Source organism: Megachile rotundata, chromosome 5 (assembly GCF_050947335.1).
Source record: "Megachile rotundata isolate GNS110a chromosome 5, iyMegRotu1, whole genome shotgun sequence".
In the NCBI taxonomy this organism is placed as follows: domain Eukaryota; kingdom Metazoa; phylum Arthropoda; class Insecta; order Hymenoptera; family Megachilidae; genus Megachile; species Megachile rotundata.
The window spans coordinates 21,316,367-21,336,670 of record NC_134987.1 but is presented as its reverse complement, the minus strand read 5'-3'; the positions used below and the strand labels follow the sequence as shown (position 1 = coordinate 21,336,670).

At 45.0% G+C, this 20,304-nt stretch overlaps 1 protein-coding gene across 3 annotated transcripts in view; it reads right to left on the bottom strand.

Moving 5' to 3' along the window:
* Nucleotides 1–20,304, bottom strand: part of LOC105662510 (uncharacterized) — a 119,678-nt gene that overhangs the window by 921 nt on the left and 98,453 nt on the right. For 2 of the 3 annotated variants that reach the window (XM_076531575.1, XM_076531577.1), the window contains 8 exons: nt 4,492–4,552; nt 2,374–2,531; nt 2,081–2,130; nt 1,380–1,484; nt 1,084–1,276; nt 426–769; nt 169–337; nt 19–93 (listed from right to left, as the gene is read on the bottom strand). In XM_076531575.1, coding sequence (XP_076387690.1) covers nt 19–93; nt 169–337; nt 426–769; nt 1,084–1,276; nt 1,380–1,484; nt 2,081–2,130; nt 2,374–2,531; nt 4,492–4,552 — 1,155 coding nt within the window. The remainder of the gene's footprint in view (nt 1–18; nt 94–168; nt 338–425; nt 770–1,083; nt 1,277–1,379; nt 1,485–2,080; nt 2,131–2,373; nt 2,532–4,491; nt 4,553–20,304) is intronic. The other variant, XM_076531576.1, reaches the window with a different exon arrangement.

Genomic DNA, 20,304 nt, shown 5'->3' with positions numbered 1-20,304 from the left:
CTCGATTCGTGTTCTTACCTTTTCTGTTAAATCTGTCTTGGATTTCTCGTACTCGGAATGCAGTTTATCCTTTTCGATATTTAAAATCGTTATCTATCGAGTTAAATACAACGACTGAGACGTAACGAAGGAAACTCGTTAAAGAACATAAAACATGAAAATATTTACTTTTGATTTTAATTGCGAATTATTGATTCGAAGCAGAGAGATCTCGTTTTCTAAGTTGCTTATCTTCGTAACGAGTTGTGTTTTTTCTTTGTTCAAATCGGTTAACTGGCTTTTGTAGCTGTTCAGTAGAAACCCTTTATTGGCGTTCGCCGATTCCGATCTGGTTAATCTACATCGGCGCAATTTCATAACGATTAGAATAGAATTTCAGTGGAACTCAGTGAATATCGGAACATTCACCGATTTCTCTTGCTTACCTTTCTCGAAGCTGATCGATCCTTGTTTTATCCTCTTCTATTTTCTTCTTTAAATTCTTCAATTCTCGATTTCGATGGAGATCGCGAAAAAAATTCGAAGCGTTCTGCCCCTTCGCTACACCGTGTTCCTCTATCCAATCCCTGGTGTCCTCTATCTTTTTTCTTAACGAAAGATTCTCCGAAATGAGCTTGTTCAAATTCATCTCGGTGATGTTCATATCGCGTTTCAACTCGTCGAAGCATTTGCTGATCGATTCGTACATCTCTGATTTGTTTTTCAACGCTTTCCTCGCAGCTGTCAATTCGCGTTTCAATTTGCTCGATCTCACCACTGCCATCCGCAGCTGACAATATTTAAACGAACGGAACCAATGTTTTATACATGCGTTATCGCGTTATTTCTATCTCGAAAAATTTCCTTGGATTTCCTTGGAATTTCCGAGGAATTTCCGAATTATTATACTTTATGAATCTCATTCATTTAATTTCCTATATCGATATAGTGTTCGTATCGGCGTACTAATGTCCGTTGTTGACCGATTTTTATTTAAATAGAAGCTATTTCGGAACAGCGGATCTTTAATATATCGAATAAAAATATTCGGGAAAAGGAAAAATCGAATTCGTCGAATGTTTGTTACTTCGCATACTCCTATACCTTTTTATGCAATTTACTTGAAATTTTCCCGTGACATTTCAAACGGCTGTGGCATTTCGTCCGATAATTCTTCTTTCTCTTATCCGGTGCATTTGGACGAAAATTCTCCATGACGGATGTACACATTTGCACGATCCTTTCTTGCAGCATTTCGCTTTCATTCCGTGCTTTTGTCTTTATACTCTCCAACGATCTGTGACAGAGTTTCTCGTTAGCTCATTATTCGCTCGAAATAATCTGTTTCCTCGAAAATATCTTATTTTGAAACTTTGCATACGCAAAGGTATAAGATATACCTTTTGTATTTTATTTTAACCCGCGATTTCGATCGTAAAGCTTCTTCAAGATCCTTTTGCGTTCGTGTAAGCTTTTCCTCGAGTTTCGAAATGATTTTCTCGTACCTGAAACATTGTTTCGCTCGTTAGTACCTCTGCTACGCTATACATTTTCGAATAAATTGTCACGCGCGTGGAGGTAACAGCGTGAAGGTAACGTTTACAGAGCGTGGCAATGTCTACAAACGAAATTCTATTATACGCGAGGATTGCTCGAACAGTTATCGTTTTATGCGTATAGCTATGTAGTTACATATATGGGTCCAGTATGGCGTACAAAGTATGACGTCAAAAAATATGATAGAAAAGGAAGTACCACGCCGATATCGAGTTTGACGCAGGAAATGTTAACTTTTGAAATTCGTCGAGCGAAATTTTGGTCGCGCTGCAGGCAATGCTGTTACGATTACGTGTGTCAAGAATTTGATCGAATAGTTTTATAAATTCCATTTTATGAAATTGATTTTATTTTATATCGCAGTTATAGTATACCTCCACACGTTTGGTCAACAATTTCATTAATCCAGCGGCGTTAATTTCGGGCATACTTTCGCGAAAAAATATTCATGCGGGTTTTTTGGTAGGGTGAACAGAAAATTACGAGACTTTATTTTCGATAAAAAATCCTCCGCTGCCGCCGCTTTTATATTCTACGAACTCACTCGATTTCCTTGCTCGACGATATTTTCCCCCTTGACCGTCGCTCGTTGCGCTACTCCAGCGATTCCGATTTCCAGGATCCATGTTTCGTTGCGAGCAAAAAAAAAAAAAAAAAAAACAGGAAAAATATGGAAGTTGTAGAATTTACTTCATTACCCCTATGTTATGTTCTACTAAACGCGACCGCTATCGTGCTATACCTCCACGATACGTCTAGTACGAGTAATGATTAGGGAAAAATAGTTACGTCTATCCTGTCCAACGCAGGGTTTCAATCGCGAATAAATTTATTTACCGATCCTCTATCGAGAGGTACAGGATCCTCGTCGACTCGCGCAGACCGATTCGCGTTGTTTATTGCCTCGGTTATTTGCAACTTTTCCTCGTGCGTCCGAAATAAGTGACTGTACGTTTGCGTACACGCACTTTTCGTCTTGACATTGATCCTATTATCTGAAATTATAATAAATCTATATTGGTCCATTTTTATTTAGTTTTATTTTTATTGAAAATTTTCGAAATTTCTTCACATTCTTTATTCAGTTTTATTTAGCAATCGTCGTTATCGAAGGAGTTTTTTAATATGTAGGGGGTTCCGCGCGCTACTGCCACCTGGTGAAACTATTACGTTTCTCTTGAAACACATACGGTGTCGGTAAGTTGAAAAATTCGGAAATTTTGACAATCGTTCATTCCGAAAGTGGGAATTTCTGAAATACTGAAATTTTAGTGTATCGCGGTGTATCGTAATTTTCGACGAAATTCAAATTAAATTCGTTTGCCTCTATTCGAGTTCGATCGTCTTAATCTGTAAGTTCATAGCCAAATTGGCGAACGTAATTATCTTGTTGAAATTATTCTCCTTAGCGAATAAATGAGAAATGAAAAATAGCAGATGTATCATTACTTGAAAATGCTTTCTAGAATTATAGAATTATATAATCTACTCTTCGATCTGTTGCTCGACCGTATTATCGGATATTATTGGGCCATATGGAATTTAGGCCCGAAAATAGTGCTGGCGCAGGAAATTGCTAATGACTTAAACGTTGGGGCGGTACACGGGTACCGTGGATCTCATGGGCCCACTTGTGATGGATGGACGTTGGCCACACTGTAATTTGTAGGCGTTATATGTGTACCCTGACGCGTAGTCGTGTAATGATTCTTCGTATGTCTCCGATTTTATGTCCTTTTTAACCGTACCTTTTTGCGTCGCGAATCACCTTCCTTATATGAACAATTTCCAATTTATTTAGCTTTTTCAACCTCCCTCCCAATCTCTTTAGCAATTTCACGGCTCGCACGAACTAGAAATAATTAGTTTCTTCTTTAAGCAAATACATATTAACGCGTTTATTCGACTTGTCGGAATAAAAGAATCCTCGATACGATCTTTCGAGGCAGTTTCAAAGAAATTAGAGGAGAGATCGAACAATACCGTAAATTCGACGAGTAGACGATACATGTAAAAGAAGAAGAAAAAATGAATAGAGAAAAGGAGATTGGTGGCAGCAACCGAACAAACACGTTCGCGTTCAATAATCGAGTAGTAATTAGAGAGAACGGATTACACAGGGTATTCGTGGAACTGCCAATGAAATTTGTTTGTCAATTAAATGGCGATGCCGGTGAATTTTCCCTATACTTTACCTCGTCGGTACACTAATTAATTTCCACGCTCGAGTTCACTTTATTTACGCGCGACAGGCCTCAAAATTGCAGCAGACCGACGCGACGCGGCGCGGTGCGGTGCGGCACGGCGCGGTATATTTACGCGGCCAGGTAGCGCAGACCGCAGCCTGCAAAAATATCTCGCTGACCAAAACGCAACGTACATTCTGTAAATTGATCCCGGTTCGAATTGATAGCCGTTCGAATATTCTTCGTGGCAAAAACACGAACAAAGGTATCGCGTACGTAATTACGGAAGTGGACAAACGGCAAGTAAAAACGTGGAAAAAAGTGGAAAAAAGTGGAAAAGATATTGGTCGAATAATCGAATCTCGCGAGTTCTCGAAAGTTTCGTCGTTGCCGAGTAGTTTTCCTTCACCCTTCACCATGGTATTATTGTAGATAATATGTGGATAGTTAGTCCGCGATTAGTCTGTCCAACGGATTATACTTCTCCCCGTTTCATTCCCGTGTTGCCTCGGGGCGAACAGTGCCGTGATAAATGACCGAATCCTTTAGTGTTTTTTAGCCGCGGATCGCTTAGCTGATTCGTTCTCCTTCCCTCTTTTCTCCCTGTTCGACGTTGAACCGTCTGGTCGCCCCGTGCCAGAACCACTCCCGGAACCTGTGCTCTCCGAAACGAAGGTCGCCGCGCCACACCGTACCCCGCCGACACAATTTCGCCGTAAATCACTGCAAATCGTTCACGTAAACGGCACAGCTAATTAGATACACTTACCTGCGATAACGCGTGTTCCCCGACCGTCCGGTTCGTCGGCCACTGTGCTTCTCTCGACCTTCTGTAACAAAACGATCGCTTTGTTCTCGTTCTTGTCGTTCCTGCTGTTTTTACGATCATTCCCGAGCGCTCGATGTCACGTTGGACGACTATTCGTTACGACAATTTCATTGGTTTTTTTTATTCCTTACGTTTGCGTCGTAATCGTTCCGAGAAACTGCCGCTTTCGATACTTTGGAATTTTTCAGCTTCTACGCTTCAGGAGTTTGACAACCGCGCGCAAGCGATAAAAACTAGTTTTAAATTCGAATACCTATGCCACGAGATCCTTGTATGTTCTCTTTACGATTAATAAACCGATTACGGGCAAAGAATAACGGACACCTTAACGCGATTTCCTTGTTGACCAAAATCGCGACTCCGATTCGACGCGTTGAAAGCATAACGATTCTAAACTCTAAAACTCTAAACGAACGAAATACGAGCAGCGTCGTTAAGGGGGTTCGCTCGCGTTAATCACGAGATTCTTTCCGCCTCCGTTTTTTTCTTGGATGCCTGGCGACCGGCTCTCTATCCGATGGAACTTCTTGCGAGCAATGTACTCTGCTTCTGGCTAAAAGGATTCGACAATAAACAACGGTGCGGCACGAAATTAAGCGTGGCTCGGTGGTGTTGCGATCTATGTCAGAAACCCTCCGCGCTTGGCTCTCGCTTTAGTCTCTTTCAGTCCCCTTTTTTATGTTCGTTAGGGTGGTTAGTCGACGGATTAACGACGTTCCGTCGTTTTACCAACTGTCTCCTGCTTGAACTGAATGAAGAAACCCGATACATTGGTTAAAATAAGTATAACCAATTAATTGATCGGCACGTTCTATCTATCAGTGAGGACTCGAAAGTGTTGGAATCGAAACGAATGCTCGTCGAAAGCTATGTTCTTTAGAACGGTCGCGTTCGATGTACCGCGTCGGATCGCGATGGTTTGCGGCAGTTTGCAGGGATAGATATCGGAGAGAACGGAACCGTATAGTATTCTGTCTGAAAGTTGACGGCGCGGCGCGGGTTGGCCTGGGTCAACCGATATTTATAATAGATGTGCCGTGAAGTAGCGGTGAACAGAGCAAAAGCAGGGGCCACGAGCGAATATAACGTTACAAAATGGTAAAAGTAGCCGTGGGGCATCGGAGCCGGGTCGTTAGAGACACGCCCGTGGAAAATACGGTGCTGCGTCTAAAGGGCCGCGACTCGCTTGACATTAAAATCGCATTTGCCGGCTTTTCCACGGAATCACGGCGAGCTCTTGCTCGGTCATCGATTACACAGCTCGTGGACGACGGTGCACGGCATTAAATGTAATTTAACAGCGACATGTACGTCGACTTTAAGTGATTTCATTGCATCCGTGACAGATTGCGCGCCAACCCGTCTAATTCAATCGCGTTCCTCTTTCCTATGGGAGCACGTAATGCGAGACGCAATTTACGTCCTCGCGAGGATAATATCGCGATACTCGATTTTCCAACATGGACATTGTTTCGTTCGCGTATTATTCCTTATCGGCTATAGCGTAGTGCCGATTAAATTGCAAACGCGTAAGAAGCTGCTTCGAAGGAACGATGCTTTCGGTAGAAAATTGAATTTGTTCGGAGTGCGCGGTACATAGGATTTACGTTATACATATGGCATTTTGAATTTGAATGTTAGCGGAAGAGAAAAGGACGGTTGCGTACCACAGCAAGCAACGTAGCGGAGGGAGGGAAACGCAAAGTGCATATCGGTTCGTTCGTTTCATCGGACTCTTCAATAACAGTATATACCTATAATTTGTAAGGTGGCCCCGGTACCGGCCTAATGGAAAAACGCGTTCCGGCCAATTTTACGCGTAGCCGTCAGGCCAGGTTGTTGGCTGGAATATAAGAACAGAAAACGGAACAGAAGAGGAGAGGAGGTGGGAAGAATCTCGTTTGATTCTTCGAGTAACGAAAGTATCTTACAATTATTATTCGACGTTTCGACATTTTGCAGTTTAATCGCGTGGTAAATTTAAACGAACTTCCTTTCAAGGATAACGCAATGATTTTCGTCGGTATAGTAAAAATCCTGCGATAACGCGATAATTCCTCGTTGGTACTAGGGCGATTCGTTGAATTTCTATTAAACTTTCGGGATAATTCCTGTTGACGATTAACGCGTAATTTATTAGCGGTTAGCTTAGCCAAGATCGTTCGAAATACCGTTCCATTCCGGCGGTTGTCCAACACCGCGACGAAGCGAGCAAATTTCGGCGAAATAAAATTCTGGTAGAGGGATGAAAAGGCAGAAAAAGAGAAAGGGACATCGTTGTCGGCATGGATCCCTTGAACGAATAAATGTTATTCGATATCTGGTGCGCGCAGGTTGCTGCTGCTGGACGAGGTCGAGCCGACAGATTTTCATTTACGGATTGCAGCGAAGCAGCGTTGTATGGGGCATGGGGCAAGGAGATACGTGTATAAAAGCGAGCGACCGGTATCGCTGTATCAGCGCCGGGGAAGCACGAAACGGTTCGCGGCGCAGTGTTCATTTCAATTCGCTTCTAATTGAACGCTGTTCAATATTGACGAGTTAAATAATTGTCTTTGGAAAACTGATCCCGCGTAACCGTTAATCATACCTCTCGCTGACTAGTCGTTGCACGCGATCCTATAGTAATTTCGCGAGTCGGTGGATTATAAAATAAAGAAAAGAGGGAATTAAATATTCCTGCGTTGTTTGTTGGAACGAACGGTAAATTTCTTACGATATTTTACGCGATTTTACGTTGCTTTGGCCTATTTGTCGAATCGTTTGCGCAAAAAGTCTCGTATGATAATGATAGGGATAACGATCGAAATTTTCTCGAAACGTTTCGACTAAATCGTTCGAACGTCTTGAAAAATAATAGGACAGAGAGAAGAAGCAAAAGAGAAAGGAGAAGAGGAGGAGGAAGGAATCGAACGGTGATCGTTGTTCGAGGAGGAAGACATCGAACGACTAAGAAGAAAGACGACGGGCAAGCGTAGGTATCCGTGGTCTTTCGGCATCGTAAGCGAGTAACAAGCCAAGCATTCTCGAACGTAAAGATGTCTCGGCAGTCAAGTCGGTTATATCTTCATTATAAGGCCGGCAAAGTTACGTACTGGCGCGTTGCAGGCTCTCGGTGGTGAAAATTATGCGCCGCCCGCAGTTATCATTGCCTTCAGGGTCAGCCGTACGAATAATTGGCTTCCACCTATATAATATTCATCGTACGTGTGCCCGTGGTGGTCCACGCAGCTCTCGTCTCGCGATTATTCGCTTTCTAAACGAAGCGACGCGTCTCCGTTATCGAATTAAAAAACTCTTCCGAGATTGATTGGCTAACGGTTAATCCGATCATATTGGATATTCGCGTTGTTTCGGTTAGCTACAGTATTTCCGTGGAACCAGCACCGACACGACGTAATCGCGAACGCGTTTCGAATGTACGTCGGTGCATCGCCGTTTCGTCGTTTTCTAATATTCTCAAATATTCTCAAATATTCTCAAATATTCTCAAATATTCTCAAATATTCTCTAATATTCTCTAATATTCTCTAATATTCTCTAATATTCTCTAATATTTATGGCGCGTTATACAAGCGTTTCCTTTATCGACGAAAATTCCTCGGTATCGGAAAGGTTAGGTAGATTCGGCTTCTGTAGCGCAATCGGCATAGTTTTCGTGGTTAATTTCGCGACGTCGCGCCGCGCGAGAGTTTATCGAACTTTCGAGCGAAAGAGTCGCAGAGTCGTCGAGTCGGCCGATTCGGAGTGCTCGCGTTTTCTTACGAAACGAACGGAATGCATAAGTATTTCCGGCGGTGGTGTTCCACGGGTGGTGTTTCTACGCGGCGCAGGGAGGATTCTCGAGGCGACTTCCGGCTGCGAAGCGAGCTAGTGTCCCTAATTACCGTGTCGGTTCATGAATACGATTGCTGCGCGACGTGGCTCGCCGCGGCACGGAAGCTAGCCTGGCGTCACCGGTTGTTACTCCGCTCATGAATTTATGTATCTGCATTCTCGAACGCGGTTCGAGGCACCCCGAACAACACGAAGACGAACGCGAACACGTACACGAACAAGAATCGTCCTCGATACGGGCTAGCCGCTTCCTTTACCCTTTGCCACGCCTCGGTACCCTCGAACGATGTCGTCGCGGATTCGAATCAGCCGGACGAGAGCTCGACGATTCTTTATGGATTCAGAGTGGATCTACGGTTCTTTACGGTTACGATCTTTCGTAGTTGGCTACTTTATCGTTCGCGCCATCGACTATTCTCGTAAATAGCTTTGAAAATTTGCCGTTAATCTTTACTTAATATCAGACTCTTTAAAAGTTTAGTCTAATCTATCGAATAACTAATTGAAATTTCAATATTTTTCAACAACAACCATTTCATTTCGATACGATAATTACAGCTATAAGTATGAGTCGTTAAAAATAGCGGTTTAATTAAGAAGAATTAATTAGCTAATTATTAGAGAAATCCCTGATCGAAAGGATGAAATTTCGCGTGTGTCGAAGCGTTATAATCGTAAATATTTCGTAGGCGATACCCTAGTTACCAAGAAGAATCACGCGCTGTAGCGTTTCTTCGCGATACCATGGACGTCGTCCCGGTCGGCTCGCAGTCTGACGACGAACAAAAGAAAACCAGCGCGACTTAACATATTAGCGTTAATTAAGGCAATTATGTCTCCGCGTAGCGAGCATGAGACTGTGTCCGCTCTCTTGTGCTCGACTCATCCATATTCAAAAGTCGTTTCCGACCGGAGCTGCACGCCCCGTCTTCCTAACCAACAACAACCTGCGAGTCTGCGAGCCTTTCGCGTTATCCTACTCGTTGACAGCCATCGTGGGATTGTCCCCTCTTCGTTATTGCGCATCGAGGTCGCTAACATTTCCGTACGTTACTTTAATCGTTAACGTTTACGATCGTCGAGCCGCGAACAACGGTCAAAAGGCGAGCTCGATCTTTGTCGACTAGTCGCTACTCTTTTAGAATTTCGGAAATTTTACGTTCGACGGTTTTTCAATCGACATTCGTTTAAAAACAATGTCAACGACACTGGCCACGATAACGATCACGATCATGATCACGACAACGATTACATCGGCAGCAGAAACGATAACGCGCGTACAAGAAATTGTTGCAAATTGTTGCAAATTTCTACATAAAACAAATATAAAATCGCAAAATGACATTGACTGTTTTAAAGAATAAAATGGAAGGAGAAATTGGAGAGGAAGAAGGGAATAAAGTAGTAACCCGGGGAGTCTGGGAGGGTGGAAAGATGAAGGCGAAGGTGGTAGGAAGACGAAGACGAGGCGGAGGACGGATGAGGTGACCCGGGAGAGAGGTACTCGACCAAGTCCACCGTAGTCTCTTGGATCGATACGAACGCCGCGGCGCAGTCTGTGTCCCCGTCTGCCATTGGTCATAGCAAAACCTAGACGTGCCCGGTTTTCTCCTTTCCTCTCTCCTACCCTCTTGTCCTCTTTGCCCTCTTCGCTCTCTTCCGGCCAGCCACCCCTTCGGCTCTATCTACTATGTACATCTCGCTCGACCTAGCCAACTTCTCTTCACCCCTCTCAACTTTATCCTTCCTTCCTTCCTTCCTTCCTTCCTTCCTTCCTTTCTCGCTTCGTACGTCCCTTTACTTCTACGTTTCCCTTTTATATCCCTTTTCAATTTCTGCCTACTTTTTCCTCTTCTCGATGGGAAGATCGATTTAAAAGAGTGAACAGAGATTTTAGAATGCGACAACTTTTCGACGGGATTTCGATCGAACGGACGAAATATTTCCATTATTACCATTGGAAGTAGTCAGAATTTGAATAATTTCGATATCGCCGGAAATCGGAAAATCGAACAGAATCGTATTGTCCGCGAAAGGTTTATACGGAAGGAATGTGTACAGAGAGAATAAAAACGAAAGAGGTGGAAGCGAAAACAGGCCGAGTATCATCCCTCCCTGCTCGCCAAGAGTGTCTCCTCTTTAGGGTGCAACCCCCGATATTCGATTCTCGAATGTTGATTGGCTCGAAAATTTTAATAATCCGGGCAACGATAGGTGGAAAGAGTACGCATGTCCGGTAGAGTGTCACCAGAGAGGCGACACGGAGCCGCGGTGACACGCTATTTCTCTTTCCCTCTCTGCCGTTACACCCTGTTCTCCTCCGATTCATCGTGTCCTCGAACAGGGAGGACCTAGCCTGGATCCCGTCGAGGGTTTCGCGCAAGCGCCTCTGTGTTCTCTTCGATTCAACAGTTTCTCTTTACTCTTTACTCTTTACTCTATCCGAGTACATCAGGATGCCTCTGTCTAACCACTCGGAAGCGTCCTTCGAGCAAACGTATTTTTCGTATTTTTCGCCACCGATTATGTTCAACTTCGAACTCGACCTCGCAAACAATTCGAGTTACGTTTCTACGGGGTTCGGGTTAAACGGGTAGCTACTTCGAATCGGTAGCGATATTCCGATATTTCGATTATAGCCGACGAAACCATTTTTCTAGCGCGAAGAAGCTTCGACTTCGAAGCGACTAGGAGAACGGGCCTATTATCGAACGGAGAGAAACACGAAGACTAGAAATCGGAGATAAAACTCGAAGAGGGAAGAACGTAAAGAGAGAAATAAAGGGCGAGAAGAGGAGGAGTCCTTTGGAGCTTGTCATCGCGAGAGATCAGGAGGCAAGAAGGTTTTGCACGCGATCGTCGGCCTGGTCGTTCGTTAGGTTCGCAGGACGAAGTGGAAAGAGGTAAGTAACGGAGAGGGAGACGGTTAGGTTAGGTAGAGAGAGAAAGAGGAAGAGAGAGAAGAGGCGGGGTGGCAGAGAACTAGGATGATTTTATGGTCGTGCAAGTCGAGGGCAGGGTCGTTGAGTGGCGGTTTTTGTTGCTGGGCCCCGAACCGTCCAACATCTCTGCCCCGTGTACCGCCCACTCCATTATCTCGGTGATGATGAGTGCGCGGGCGGGTGGACCTCGTAACACACATCAGCGCAAGGATTACCCTTCCTTCCAAGCGTCTCCTGGCCACCTTTGCTGCCTTCTGCTCGTTCCGAGACCTGTCCCTTCTTACCCTCCGCCCTACGCGATACATCCTCCTACGCGGGCTAATGGGCAAAATGATTTGCGAGCAAAAAATATATTGACCGGAAATTGTTCGATGACGGTAACCGAACATCGTTCGTCTTTCTATCGGATTCCGATAGTTTTAGCGAGTCTTTCTAACAATAAGAGTAGTTCGCGATGGAATCGAAAAGTCGAACAAATCCGACGAGAGTATAATTATTCGTACGATACCGTTTACAGAATTATTCTCAAGAAAGAGGTTGCATTTCGAAATGGTAAGAATACGTTGCAGAGGGTGTTTCGTTACCGGATCCGCGAAGCATTTTCGCAAGGTTGTCACGTAGGATCATGAACGATGTTGGTAGGTGGATCGACTTCCAGGAGGAGCACACGTCGTCCTGGCGACCCAGGACAATCTTATCTTCCGGGAAAAAAATTGAGACGTCGGTTCGCGTCTTTGTGAAGTTCTGCACGGATATACATAACTGGCTGTGGCCGTATCAGGTTTTCTGCCGACCGATCCGGGGAGATAGGGCTGGCTCGAGCTTACGCGTAATCAGACCCGTATCCTTTCACGTATTAACCAGTCACGAGTGTGCTTGTACATCCTCCTGCGATTGCCCGCTATTCGTACGCATTCATAGATTCCTATCGAATTTGCTAGCAACGACAAATTGCTTTTCGTCTTCGCGTTACGGTTTATCGCGAGCCACGGATCGATCGATCTCTTATGAACAACGCCGGTATTCCGCTGTCCTGCCCGAAAACGATCCTGTCCGTTCGAGCTTGATTATCGATCGTTGTCGATTCGTGTAATTACAGCATAGTAGGTAAAAATTCGGAAACTTCATTTTCTCGTTCGGAGGATGCAGTGTACGGGTGTAAGCAACGAGATACGCGTTAATAAAAATCACCGAAAGATCACCGAGGAAGGAAATTTCAGTGGGGGTTGCTCGTTGTCGGCGCGGTGCGGCGCGGTGCAGCGCATAAATACGTATTAAGGTATAAAAACAGTTTACGGCGCGCATCTTCCGAAGGATTTCATATTTCGCGTCGAGAGAGTGTTGTTCGTAGCAGGATCGAATTGTTGCCTTCATTTTGTCCTAAAGCGACAAGCTTTAATATCCTGGCCCGCTCGTTTTACTCGTCGCTTCCATCCCTCTTCGTTCCGCTTCCTTTCTCGCCCCTTGCTCTCCTGCCACTCCGACACTGTCTGCGAGGTGAAACTTTAATACAATTTCATTTGGCTCTCGCTGACAAACTCTCCCACCCTCTTTTCTTCCGAGCAACTTCCCTTCTCGTTGCTTCTTTACTGCCTCCCGAATGCCGACTATTTATGGAACCTTAACCCTCCAGCACCTTCGCGAACGCTTTCTAAAGCTTCTGCGAGGAAAATGCACGACGTTCGCGTACGAAGCCAACGAGATCGATCTCGTTCGGTTTACGGTACGAATACAGGTATTCGTTATTTTTCGAAGAAGAAGCTTGCACCGAACTATTTTATAAATACAGCGACTAGATGCCCAAAATCTTCTCTTTACGTATTCCCTATTTCCGATGGCGTATAATCAAATTACGTGTTCGAAACTCCGGGTGTAGTCGTTACGCGATCTCGTCAAGATGGAAAATCGATCGTTCGGGATATTAAAATAGGACGACCGCTCGGAAGTTCGCAGCCCATAGCTCGTCATAGTTTTATTTTCGCTTGTGTTCGGTTGTCGACAGAACGATGGACGTTAAGCGCTTTTAAAATTTAACTTTTCGGCCTCGTGAGAAAATTTACTTTCCTTTCATTTGTTTTGCCTGCTGATGCAACAGATTGCTCGAAGAAATTGCCCTAGCGCACAAGTTTATCGATAATCGACCGACGCTATCGTTTCGATATCAGTTGAAATTGTCATCTTATTTGAAAATATCTGTTTAACTGGCCTAATTCGTGTTGGCATTAATTTTTCAAGATGGTCAGATTCGGCGAAATAATCCATTGACGGGTTGAAGGGAGTTCATCCGAGGCTCGGAAATAAAAAAGCGGCAGAAGAATAGAGGGAAAGAAAAGAAAAGGAAAGGAAAGGGAAGGAAAGGAAAGACGATTTGGTTGGCGATGAATAATGCAGGCGGAGGTTGCGTTGCAGCTACCCGTTGGTAGCGACATTATTCGTGGCGTTTCCCGAAGGAAATTAGGAAACGCGGAACGAACGCAACAGTCCCGCTATCCCCGTACCGCGCGTGGCTGGTCTGGGTGTATACAGGCGCCAAGTCACAAATGTAATATTCACCGAATAATACAGCCGTCGACGTAGCGTCCGCCCTTTTGCTTCGCTCTTTTTATCCATCAGCTACGGTACTCTCGACGCTTGAATAGAAACCGCGGCCCAAAATACTCGGAATTAAACTATGGAAATCCATGGAACACGGCTGTGGCCGACTCTCTTTCTACGATTTTCCTTCTCTCGGATGCAAATGGACGACCACGCCGTACCGTACCGCGCCGTACCGCGCCGTACCGCGCCGTACCGCGCCGGGAGGCTTTGCACCGCGCGGACCGTTCGTGCGTGGAGTGTGGGATCGTTTTAACGCTGCTTTTATCCGAACCGGCCAACCAGTTTATCTTTCTCCTTTAAACCGATGCTACTTGCTGTTAATCCGAAACAATCGTACCGCAGGATTTTCGAAATCCTGCAGAGCTCTTTTTTTTCGATCGATTACCTACCGTCGTTTTCGGCACAATCCTGTCGTTCCTCGCTTTCCTGATACTAGATACCAGAATGAACTGGCTAAGTCCGCGATCGTGCAATTCGATCGAAGAAATTCTGTAGCTTATAGGGAAGTTTCGCTTCCAGCGAATCATCGGCGTAATCGAATAACCGCGAGCGTTTATCCGATGACCGCCGGTAACGATCAAAGTTCATTTTGCTGGTTAACGAAAGCGTATGCACGGAATAATAAAGATTCGAAATAGCGTGTGGGGGGAATGGTAAAGGAAAGCGATAATCCGGCAGATAACGATTCACTCGACGAGAGACGATTAGTCGGTGATTCCTTTTCAGAAAATTGCATCCGCGTGGTCGTTTATTACTTGAAATTTATGCAGCTATTACGCGATGCCAGGTGTCCGTAAAGCGCGTGGCCCTCCGAGTCTCTCGACTGACCCTCACGTACTCTCTCCCTTTAGATCGGACCTTTCTTCACGGTCCACTCTATCTTCCTGCTCCCTACGGATATTACGACGTAGTTGTCGCCGAAACAAGGCATCGTAACCAACGAAAAATCTCCACCTTTTATTCCCCTTTTCGTCTACGACAGTTCGAAGAAATCAGCGTAGAGTAGCAGCGACGAGATAAAAGATCTTTTAATTATTAACAGATGTTGTATCGAAGCGTTTGGAGAAAGTTCAGAGGGGTGCTTGTCCCGTATCGATGGGAAAATCGACCGAAGGGCAAGGAAACTAAAAAAAACTTGTTCTCGATACTTTGCTGGCTAAACTATAATATCTCGAACCCGAGGAACGAGGAAAGAAAGAAAGAAAGAAAGAAAGAAAGAAAGAAAGAAGAGGAGAGAACAGGTTCGCTAACGGACAGCTCAGCTGCCAATTTACCGGGCGCACGCAACTAGCCAGTCATATTTTATTTACGATATAATTGAGATATATTGAAACGTGAGATACAGACGTCCAGCTGTGCCTTCCTGCGGAAGAATGAATCGAGCTCGCGCCTCTACGGACGAGCTGTAATTTAACGTGCTCGCAAGAAGAAGAACAAGAGACTAACGCGCATCTTATTAGGCCGGTGTAAATAGATAGGAAGTTTGTGACCGCGTTAAGGACCGAGCGAATCTGCTTTTGTCCGATGATAACATGTTCCCTAGACGAGCAGTGCCCTAACAAAAGTCCTCGAAATCGTTTAACTTTTTTATTGGTTTTTCACCGAGGAATATGCAAGGTACGGTATATTAATATTTGAGAGATCGTAACAAGTATCAACGACACGTGAAACTAGTAATTAGTATTAATCGAGTTTTCTCGAAAAGTGCTCGACGATTGAAAAATTAAATCTAAAAGAAGCAACGAAATCTTTTGTTAATTTCACCGGTTCGGTTTTTTCATCGATATTCGTCGATGGAAGAGACGGTAAGAAAGGGCTCGATTAAAAATGTATGAAAGGTGATCGAGAGGGTGATGTTAGGTTTGATATTCGAGCTAGAAAGGATCCTAGATCCGAGAAGCGTGGCTTCGACTACCGCGGCGAGATTTATCCGCGAGTAATCACAGGGTTTGCCGGGTTAAGGATTGTTATTGGTGCATTTTAATGCGCCCGTTCAAACCGGGCGGCAGGCGGGTGTTATTATTCTTGCGGTTTTCTGGTTGTCCGAGAAAATTAGCGGTTCCCTTGGAATCGCTCGCGAAGGGGCGGACGCGAACGAGGAGCCAGGTAACCCTGAGATCCATCTGTCACAGCGAGGGCGTTCGCAATTCGTCAGCTCTCCGGAGGTCTGCCGGATTGAAAAGTTTATCCCGGCCGAAATTTACATCTCCGTACCACGCGAGAACGTTCCTTCGAATCGAGACAGATTAAATTCTATTTATTCGACACGTTCTTTCCGAGAACGTTGTCGTTAAAGTAGGCACTCCTACTTTAAGGAAAGTAAGGAAGTTTTTGATGAATTTTAAAGAAACTGATCGATAGCGACAAAACGCGTATTACCGTCGCAGTTGTTACAGTCAAGCGTTGTTCCGTTCTAGTCCATTCCGTCTCCGTTTAAAGAGGACGTTCCCGGTCACACAGCTTGTGCCGCGTTTTTAAATTATCCCACAGTTATAATTACGATTAATATTCTCATTAGTAGTGGCTGCTCGGTCGAACCGAAAAGGAGGAAAAAGAGGAGGAAAAAGAGGAAGAAGAAGAAGAAGAAAGCGATCGGGGGAGATGGTTAATTAGAGATCGGTTGGAGCATTCGATAATATCCAGGTACTAAAAGAGCGTAACGTAAGGACAAACGCGTGGCCTGATCCCAAGCATGTGTCAGTGTTGATTTATCGTATGTCCGGGAAATGGGTCGTGCCTGGAAGGCTAAGAAGAGCCGTCGTCGGGGCTGTTTCATCAGAAAACGGTCGAGGTCGGGCCCCTATTAAAAGAAGGGGTCTCGACGGACGATTCGGTTGGTAGCGGAAAGTAGAGGACGGCTCGCCTCCTGGCACGGTCAGACATCGTAAACTGTTTATAAATCACCGGTATATACCTGTCATAGGGTGTAACGGATGCGCGTGTGCGCCGAGGATGCGAAACAGCCCTGCTTCGGTGCCCGTCTCTGACCGGCCACGAACATTCTATCGTTTACAGCTTGCAATTTACTATTTACAGTTTACGCTTACGCGGATCTCAACAACCGACTTCGATGCACTCTAATACACTATAATGCGCCGTTAACCGGGTCTAAAGTTACCTTCGAACGATTCGTCGATCGCGATATGCATACGATAAATGTTAGCTTTTCGATTAACGAATTTCAATATTTTATTTTCAATATTAGTTCAGCCAGTTGCCGTTCCAAAGCGATGAACATTTAACTTAGTTCGTGTTTTATGTTTTCTAATTACCGTAATGTGCGCGACGTATCGACTGGTTCGATGACAAAGCCTATATTCTATAGAATAGTATGCGCATTTGCATGAAGATTCGCAGTCTACTTGTTAACGATATCGTACATAACCGTACAACGTTCTTTTTTCTTCGCCAATTAATTCAGTCGGTTGCGAGTCACCGAGTAGATTAGCAGCTCGGTTCCGCGTAGAACGATGGTCATGCGCATCGTAAATTTTCGTTTTCTCGTCGCGTTATGTATTATGCATTTTCTGTCCACCCGTTTCAGTCCGTATTTAGAGCTCTTGACAATTATCTTTCCGCTGGGTAAGAAGCCATGTAATATTCATGACGTGGATTGCGAGTGGACGAACGGCCGGCTACACAATACCGTAGATTCCGAGATTGCGCGCTAACCGTGACACTAATACCGGAAAGGAAACGGAGAAAATCAGTCTTAATTGGGACACACACTGGAAACGACGATTTTTACCTCTTATTCAGTCGCCACGTAGACCACCTGACTTCCATTCGATCGTTCTCGCGCCTCCGTTATTATTAATCGTTTCGGTTCCGTTTCTCCCACTCGGTATATCGTGTGCGCGATATGCCTGTGCCCTGAGCACACGAATCAGCGTAACAGCGCAACGTTTGATAAATGCCTCGTTTACCGGTAAAGGTACCAGTAAAAATCACCTTTCCCTAATCTAACGATTATCGTATTCGTTTATCGAACATCGTGTACAAAAACGAAAGTTAACACGGTGCTTTTTGCTTTTGAAAATTGCAAAGGTTCTTCCTTCCCGTTTAGTCGGTATCATCTTGCCGATTTTCTCCTCGATATATTTCAAACAATTGAACGAAGAAATTGTTATTATCGCTCTTTTTAGTTTATCCAACGTGAACCTGAAACGTAAAGTGTCTCTTTGCCAAGAACACGTTTTCTCGTCGTTTCCATTCTCCTACATCGAAAATTCGCTTCTACCTACTGGCTAATTACCAACCGATCGAACGATTAAGCAGAAAATTGCTGAGCGTCGCGAGCGTAAATCCAGAAACTAATTTCGCCGGCTAAACGCGAAGAGTTCCGAGGCTAAACCGAGGCGGATAGGGTAATTCGCTAAGGTGTCGTGAGATGCCAACCAGAGGTCGAGCATACTTTCACGCCTATCAGTCTGGTCTGGGGTCTGGACGGTGCAGTGGCTCTTGTTTCGCAATATCGCCATATCGCAATTTCGTGCTTAGCTTTCGAGCGAACGCTCGAGTACGGTCTCGTTCGAAACCAACGAAATATTTGAGAAAAGAAAAAATCTCCTTGTTTCCTAAGAATGGTCGTGCTGTGTTCTGACCTTTCACGATTCTTTCGCGCAACAGAGAATCGCGTTTGTATCGAAAAAAACGATTTTGTCCGAATCGTTGCGTCGATTAACGGAAATTTAACGGAAATTCAACGAGGAATTTGCTAAAGTTTGGGAAATTGTTGGGAACGCGCGCGAATTCGTAATTTTGCTAGATAAAGGTAAACCTTCCGGAAGATGATGTATCGGTACTGGAAGAAAGTAACGCAGGAACATCGTAGCACGAACGATAATTCACGATTAACAGAGTGTCCCTCGTATCCTTCCCCAAATCGCTACTTTTCCGCTAGTTTTCCCGCTATCGTCCCTGATCGTGCTCGCAGTTTCTCATCCGCTATCGTCGAACGAAGAAACATTAATATTTGTCAATTACGTTGGTTCGTTGGGAGGCTCGATCGCGGGAGAATTTCATCCGGGAGACACGCGAGCTTTGTAGGACGGAATCGAAGGAGAGCAATCGCGATTGTTGGTTCGCATGGTCATCGTTGTAATTGGAGCGTCGCGGCGGCTTCCCGATAATGGAGGAGCAAAGAAGATTAAGAATAGAAGGACGAAAATGTAGAGGGGTAGCGTACGAGTCGGTGGGAAAAAGGAGAAGGAGAGGCCCCTAGGTATAGTCTCGATGACTTATGTGGCTCTGACGCTATCAGCGAAGCGTCTCTAGAGTCCGGCTTCAGCCCCGGAACGGCGCTCCTCGTAAATCATTGCGATCCACCCACGCCCGTACCCGCTCTTCGCTTCGGTTCGAGCTTCAGCTTCGAGATGCGATATGACAATTAACGGGGTCAAAACGGAGGACGGAGTTTTCGCTTCGCTTCCCGTTATCGATCCTCGATTTTTCCCGTTTTCGTTTAGTCGATACGGATCAACGAGAGAGAGTTGAAAATCCTCGTTCGTTGCAACGACGAAACATTTCTCTCTGTCATGCTGTTACGTGACAGTTAAAAATCATGATTTCTGGCTAAGAAAACATTGCAAAAAACTGCTGCGAATCGTGTTTATAATAAGAGGCCAGTGTTTGCAGCGTGTTCAAGGGAGCTGAAAAGGCACACGGCGAGGTCGGATAACGTCGAAATTTCAAGAAACGCAAGGATCAACGATGCAGCGGCAACAACCACTTGTGGGTCTCGTTGAATTGCCCTAATAAAAACGTTATACCGGCTCCGTTTTTTTTCGCGTGGGAGTCGGCCAACTGCCTGCCGAAAAAAGGAGCGCCTAGTAGCCGGACGATTGTACTCCTCGATAACCGTGAAAGCGGTAGCCCGACCAGGGCCGTATCTTTGTCATTTGTATCTCCACGGGTGCACCCTGCCACCGGATGACAATCAAAGGAACGGACTCTCTTTCTGTCTGAGAAACACCGATGTCCCCTTTCTGGAACGGAGATACGTTTCAAAGCGTCTTCTTCTTCTTTTTCTTCTCCTTCTTAGAATCCTGATGCTCGCGTTCGTTGCGTCTGACTTTTTGCGCATACAGTGTCTTCCATTTTGCTCAGAAATCTTTTCAGAAGTCTTATCGAGACTTTATTAATCGATAAGTATTTCGATCGATGCGCGTTAATCGGTCGTCTTCTAATCGTAACGCGTTAGCGCAAGGTGCGTCGTCGAAAGTATGCGACGATCCGAGTAAAACGCATTGTAGGAGAGACACGATTCTAGAAATATTATCGTTTCGGTTGGTTAGACTTTGCAGAGCGGTTAGGATCTCGGTCGAGTATAGGAAATGGTTGATTCGTTTTCGCGGTTAACGTTATTTCGATAAAG